We start from the raw sequence: 7,012 nt of genomic DNA, 5'->3' as shown, positions 1-7,012 counted from the left end.
TTTTGATTAAAAAAAAAGTTCATGGAAAGGTTGGAAATCCGACCAAAGTTCATAATTTTTCGCGTAATTAACTCATTCAAATATTATATGAAATTTATTTACATGCCTAGTTTATATATGGATTGGTTATCGTGAAAATTATATTTTTCGTAAGAATGTGAGAATATTGTATTGAATTTATAAAGTTATTGCATTTAAAAATATATATATTACAAAAAAAAATTATTGTTAGATTAAATAAATATAAATCATATGTTCAATTCTACTTTTTTTACATGAAAAATAAATTACAGATCTATGAATTTATCTTCTTCTTTTTTTCTATTAGATTAAAGAATTCTAAAATAAACCAATATAAATTCCTACACCAAGTTGGATTTAAAAAAAATATTAAAATTAAAACTCATGTAAAACTCAATTGTATATCATTAAATTTCATATTTTTATATACAACCAATACGAAATAATCTATTGAAGCAATCCAAACATACGACAAAACATATGAAAATAATTAAATGCACTATGGTCTGTATCTCTCTACACTAATAACAATAAAAAATCATAAGTATAACACAAAACGAAATTATGAAAAACTCATGCAAGTTTGAAACATGAATCTAGTGAAAAAATAAAATAAAAACTCGAAATAAAAGAGTAATAAAAATAATTGCAGTCTTGCATAATAAAATGTACATAATTTTCATGAATTCATAAAATATTTTATGCAAATAACAAAAAGATGAAAAACTAACTTCCTTTATAAAATAAGAGAGAGAAAGAGATTAATTTGAATATCTTCTTTTTATTTTAAAGTTTTTTATATACTTTTATAAATTAAATTAAAGCTCATGTCATGATATTTAATTTGATATACGTTTTAAATTTTTAATTAATTTAACTGTATAAATTTTAGGAAAAACAAAAATTCTAAATGTAAAAAAAATAAATAAAGAAAAGAAAATAAAAATTGAAAACTTGCAAAGAAAGAGAGAGAGAGAGAGAGTTGGTTAGAAGTGAGAGAAATTTGTTAAATTTAGAGAATAACTAGTCGGTAACCCGTCGAAAATCGACGGGAATAAATGAAAATATATAAATATTTGTAATTATTTAATACATTTTTTATTTGATGATTTTAACTAAAATAAAGCATTAAATAAGTTTGTTTTAAAGTAAAAGATGTTAACTAAATATATTTTTAGTGAAACAATTCTCTGAACTCAGAAACTAATTTTAGACACTTCCACCAATCCAATTTGATTATGATGATTTTAGAATTTTTCGATTCTTAAAAATAAACTTCTGTCTCCTCCTCCAAAAAAAAAAAAAGAAGCAAATACCAAAGTCTGAAGCCGAAACATGATACAGTAAAAGACGAAATATATCCATCCTCATGCTATTATGTATAAAAGAAAAGAAAAACCTAAGAAACCCTTGAAAGTACAAAAGAAACAGACTAAGGGCCGAGCCTCATTAAAACCCTTTTACGGAAAACCCGGTAGGAAAAACCGTAGAAGGAAAAAAGAGTCATCGTCTAAAACGAAAACAAAAAGGAAAGGAAAGAAGAGCGGGAAGGTCAGTTTCAAGAACTCCGGCCAAACCATCGTCCCCAAACCGACCCGGCTCAACCATCCTTATATAACATATTTTATCTATGAACATGAAAAAATATGATGTGATTTATTGTACCTTTCTTCCCTCCAATCACAAGCAGCACGCACATATCAAATCAACCTAGCAAAATATAAGAAAAAAAATATTTTAAATAATATCGTTAATGACTTAAAATTTGTAAAGTTTGAATAAAATATTAAATTTGCAATTACCTCATAATCTATCGAAAATTTCATCATACACAACATTAGTTGTTGTGTCTTGCGTATGACCACTCTCATTACATACTAAAATCTTTAAACCTCTTTTTCTAGTGACTCTTGAGATTGCCACGTAGAGTTGTCCATGACTAAAAACTGGTTTCGGTAGGTATAATCCTACATTTGAAAGAGATTGTCCCTGGCTTTTATTTATTGTCATAGCAAAACAAACACTCACAGGAAATTGCCTTCTCTGAAACCGAATTGGAAATTTAGCGAAATCTGATGGACTCATAATCATTCTAGCTATTGGAAACTTCTTGCCCGAATTTTTTCCTGAAATGAGTTTGCCTTCAATTACGCGTTCCCCAAGTTGAGTTACTATCAGTCTGGTGCCATTGCAAAGCTCATTAGATGGATCAATATTTCTGAGAAGCATTATTATGCATCCTTCTTTCAATTTAATTTCATGACTCGGTAATCCTGAACATTTGATTGTATTGAGATATTCAACCGAGAATACCTGTTCATCAAGGTCCACTTGTCCATCTTCTTTGCAAATACTGTCTGAACTTAGGTAAACCCTTTCCTTGGTAGACATCAGAGACATGACGTAATCATTGATCGTATCAACCATCTCATTGGTGGGGGCCAAGATAGCTCTATTCTTAAACATTTCTGGATCAAATGCATTATTCATGACGTCATTATATGTGTTTTCCACTATAGCTGCAATAGGATTTGTTGCATCGCGTATAAGGATATCTTCAGATAATGCCACAACAGATTCTCCATCACCAAGACTATGTCCGGCTGTACCATCACCTATTTTAAGTATCCACTCTGCAAATTCTTTGGTTTCTTCTGCATCCGAACCAGAAGCATTTGCCTGAAAAAGTGGAATATTCTTTTATGGTGGCATATGTATTGAGACACATTGGTACAAACAGAAGACTCCACTTTCTGAGTCATTCACACTAATTAAAAAAACGACTAATCTCGATCTACAGATGCCAATTATTATAATATTACAACACTTATTGATCTTTAATTCCGCTATTGCTAAGATGTTGATTCATATGATGATTTATTTAGTTGAGAGATGAGGATGGGCTTAACTCTCACCTTTAACCTTTGCAAAAGAAATAAGGATCATTGAATTATAATATTCGTGAAATGTATATTTATATGTATTATTCATTACACTTAGTAATTATCACTAAATTAAACAAAAATATATCTATTGTTTTTATCAGCCTTACTAATTCGAACAATGCAAGATAAAATTATTAAGATAAATACATATATACAAATAATTAGTAATTTTTATATTTTAATATTTTTTATTTGAATTAAAATAATATTAATAAATTATCATGGTAATATAATTTTTTAAAAATATATATTTAGAATAAGATTAAAATACCTGTAATCTCATGTTCTTAGTTAACTTGAGAACTTGACACGAATTCCAAAGTTGAGATGAACTTATAGAGGCATGCACGATGTCATGCCGACTTCCCTTAGGGATAACTGGAAGTATCTGTCGAAAGTCGCCTCCTAAAACAACCACCAAACCTCCAAAAGGTTTTCCAGACCTATCGGGAGATCTCATAATATCCCTTAAGCTTCTATCAAGCGCTTCAAAACAGTATCTATGTGTCATTGGTGCCTCATCCCAAATAATAAGCTTTGTTTTCTCAAGTAGTCCAGCTAAATCGTTATCTGGGTTTATCTTGTTGCATGTGGAGTTTTCGTGGCAGTCCAATGGTATACCGAATCTTGAGTGTGCAGTCCTGCCCCTAGGCAACAGTAACGATGCTATACCACTCGAAGCTACTGGTAGTACTATATCGCCCCTCCCACGTATGGCCGAGCATAAGGTGTTCCAAATATACGTCTTTCCTGTACCACCATATCCATATAGAAAGAAAAATCCTCCCTCGCCTTTATCAACCGCCGTCATTATTGTTTTATAAACCATTCTTTGCTCATCTGTTAAAGAGGGATATAGCTTAGCGTGCTCTTCTTTCATTTCTTCTATGTTGTAAGACATCTCTTCCAATATCAGTAGATTTTCTGAATTAGATATGACAGTTTCGTTTGGTAACGGCATGCCAGGAAAATTGACTAAACTGGTGGAATTAGCTATAAGCAACTTCTCAATTTCAACCAATGCTAGATTTTTTAATTGGTCATCTGTCAACTGCAAATCTATTTAATAAAAGTCATTAGAAGAATATAATATATAAATCAAAACTATAAACCATAGATCATAGATACATTGACGCCACTTTGATTTCAAATAAATATATGGGTCCAACTATTACAATTTGATTCAGAAACAATGGTTCTAAAGGTAAAACTAATTTTCCACTCATGATTGATTTTTGCATGCTGAAAGTTAGGATTGTTTTTCACTACTTGGAAGTTTTTAATAATTGTTATTTGTCCCTCTTTAAGTAACTCATGAAACTTATTCTTGTTCCCTGTTGAGACGGATGCTTGAATTTTGTTGCCCTACATAATAAAAATATGTTATTAGATAGCATAAATTGAAAATGAATAATTTTACAAAACTATTTATTAAATAAAATTGTGATAAGACTTACCCATTCATCAATCACGATCATTTCAAGTCCTTCCTTGCCCAATTTATCTTTTTGAACCCATAAGCGTAAAAGTCTGACAACCACGTATTTATTTCGTATTTTTTCCTTGATGGCATTCAAAGGAATAGCTTCATTATTCGTCGACATTTCCTATATTTAGAGTAAGTAAATAAATTATCAAATATTATGCAGAAAATTATTTTGCAAAGGAAAAAGACAGACATAAATGTCACTTAATGCTGTAATTATACAATGTAATATTTGCATGTTTTTACTGAAGACAGCAGATGATTTCACACCCACAAATAAGGCAAGCATATAAAAGGTGAGCAGAAAGAAGCTATTTTCAGTTTTTACCTCCCCAAGAATATCTACAAAAAAATGTAATTTAAATACACAATCAAAACTAATATTAGGAAATTATATAATAAAATATTTTTTTTCTATAATATGTTATACTTACCCAATACCAATTCTTGATCATGTGAATGAATATTTTGAAAATGGATGAAATCAAATCCATTTTCAGTAATATTCGGGCGTTCAGTTGATTCAGAAACAATGGTTCTAAAGGTAAAACTAATTTTTCACTCATGATTGATTTTTGCATGCTGAAAGTTAGGATTGTTTTTCACTACTTGGAAGTTTTTAATAACTGTTATTTGTCCCTCTTTAAGTAACTCATGAAACTTATTCTTGTTCCCTGTTGAGACGGATGCTTGAATTTTGTTGCCCTACATAATAAAAATATGTTATTAGATAGCATAAATTGAAAATGAATAATTTTACAAAACTATTTATTAAATAAAATTGTGATAAGACTTACCCATTCATCAATCACGATCATTTCAAGTCCTTCCTTGCCCAATTTATCTTTTTGAACCCATAAGCGTAAAAGTCTGACAACCACGTATTTATTTCGTATTTTTTCCTTGATGGCATTCAAAGGAATAACTTCATTATTCGTCGACATTTCCTATATTTAGAGTAAGTAAATAAATTATCAAATATTATGCAGAAAATTATTTTGCAAAGGAAAAAGACAGACATAAATGTCACTTAATGCTGTAATTATACAATGTAATATTTGCATGTTTTTACTGAAGACAGCAGATGATTTCACACCCACAAATAAGGCAAGCATATAAAAGGTGAGCAGAAAGAAGCTAGCATAAATAGTTTTTGGCGTTGTGTGAACTTTTTTAATTTAATCCAACAAATATGAGTATATAAAATCCACCAACTAAAAGTTTTCACAGTTCAAGCTCGACTCCTCTAAATCATCAAACCACATATTCTAATAATAGTTTCTGCAGATTATCAATTCATAATGGTCTGATCAGTAAAGTAGATAGCCGGAGCTGTCCTCTCAACATATCCTTATATGGGAAAAGAAAATCCCCATCCCCTCTTAAGCAATTGCCAAATCCAACATCTCTACTCATCAGAACACGAGAAACAACAAATTATGATACATAAAAAATGGCAACAAAAACACACACTGATCCACAAAATATACGCACTTTATAAATACATCAACGAATTTCGACGGGCTAAATAAATAAGAGAGCATAAACTTCAACTTACCAAAAGAAGAACAGGAGAAACAAAGCAGAACCGATCAGTGGAGAAAGAAAGCAGAATAGGAGAAAGAAAGGAGAACCGATCCTTTTTATAGATGAAATATAAGATTGTCAATTTGACAAAGAATTCTACCTTTGATAGGATTTATCTAAGAATTTGAGTCTATCTATAATTTGTTAATAATTGTGATGTTGATCAAATACATATTAATAAGTAAAATTTAGAGAAAGAGATAAAGATTGAAAATAAAATTAAGAGAAAGAGATAAAGATTATAGTTTTGGTTCAGTCTTTCCGTCGAGCACTTGGTGTGCTGCGTGCTTTTCTGGTTCATTGGACTGGAATACAGCGGCTTGTGCAGCAGCTCGAGGTTCATTATTTTAGATATATATGATCTTGTGCAGCAGCTCGAGATTCATTATTTTAGATATGTATGATTGGGATATAATTAATGTATAAGAAATTAGATATAGAAATTTGTTGATGATAGGTTTGAGATTAGATATATAGAAATTTATTGATTAAAAATTTAGAAAAAATAAGAATCAATGAGAATGGAGGAAAATTAGAATAGAGTGATTCTATTGCGCCACGTAGGATAGAGCTTATAATACTTTTATATATATATAGATAGATGGGAGAGAGAAATTTGGCTGTAAAAATTTGCCGTTGTACTGATCTTTTATACTATATATAGATATAGATTTGATTCTCCATTTCCCGCCCGTTTCCTCTATTGTTAGAGTGCGTTCTCTTTGATTTGTAAATTTATCACTGAAAATGAAGGATAATTAAAATTTCACCCTCTAAATTCTTTCTTTTTTTCCCCTCATTTTCCTATTGGAGGGATAATATTATCCCTTATTTGTAGTGAAAATGAGGAATGAGTAATGGTCAAGTAGGAAATGAGGAAAAATAATAATAATAATAATAATAATAATAATAATAATAATAATAATAATAATAATAATAATAATAATAATAATAATAATTTAAAGGGTGAAAT

General features: G+C 29.8%; 1 protein-coding gene across 1 annotated transcript; it reads right to left on the bottom strand.

Moving 5' to 3' along the window:
- Window positions 1–1,344: 1,344 nt before the first annotated feature.
- On the bottom strand, window positions 1,345–6,200 carry LOC131014616 (uncharacterized). Its single transcript, XM_057942638.1, has 7 exons — window positions 6,011–6,200; window positions 5,250–5,399; window positions 4,424–4,573; window positions 3,238–4,331; window positions 1,824–2,700; window positions 1,687–1,731; window positions 1,345–1,649 (listed from the first exon to the last, which is right to left on the bottom strand). The coding sequence occupies exons 4-5, from the start codon at window positions 3,925–3,927 to the stop codon at window positions 1,825–1,827; spliced, it is 1,566 nt and encodes a 521-aa protein (XP_057798621.1). The 5' UTR covers window positions 3,928–4,331; window positions 4,424–4,573; window positions 5,250–5,399; window positions 6,011–6,200; the 3' UTR covers window positions 1,345–1,649; window positions 1,687–1,731; window position 1,824.
- Window positions 6,201–7,012: the final 812 nt, after the last annotated feature.

Source organism: Salvia miltiorrhiza, chromosome 3 (assembly GCF_028751815.1).
Source record: "Salvia miltiorrhiza cultivar Shanhuang (shh) chromosome 3, IMPLAD_Smil_shh, whole genome shotgun sequence".
NCBI lineage: Eukaryota > Viridiplantae > Streptophyta > Magnoliopsida > Lamiales > Lamiaceae > Salvia > Salvia miltiorrhiza.
Note: the sequence above shows the minus strand (reverse complement) of the source record. Positions and strands in the feature narration are given on the sequence as shown.

Bases quoted from the DNA above. Each gene is read 5' to 3' on its own strand.
- LOC131014616 (XM_057942638.1), bottom strand. From the start codon at position 3,927: ATGCCGTTACCAAACGAAACTGTCATATCTAATTCAGAAAATCTACTG. The intron at 2,701-3,237 runs GTATTTTAATCT...CCACTTTTTCAG, and splicing joins CTAAGAACATGAGATTACAG to GCAAATGCTTCTGGTTCGGA.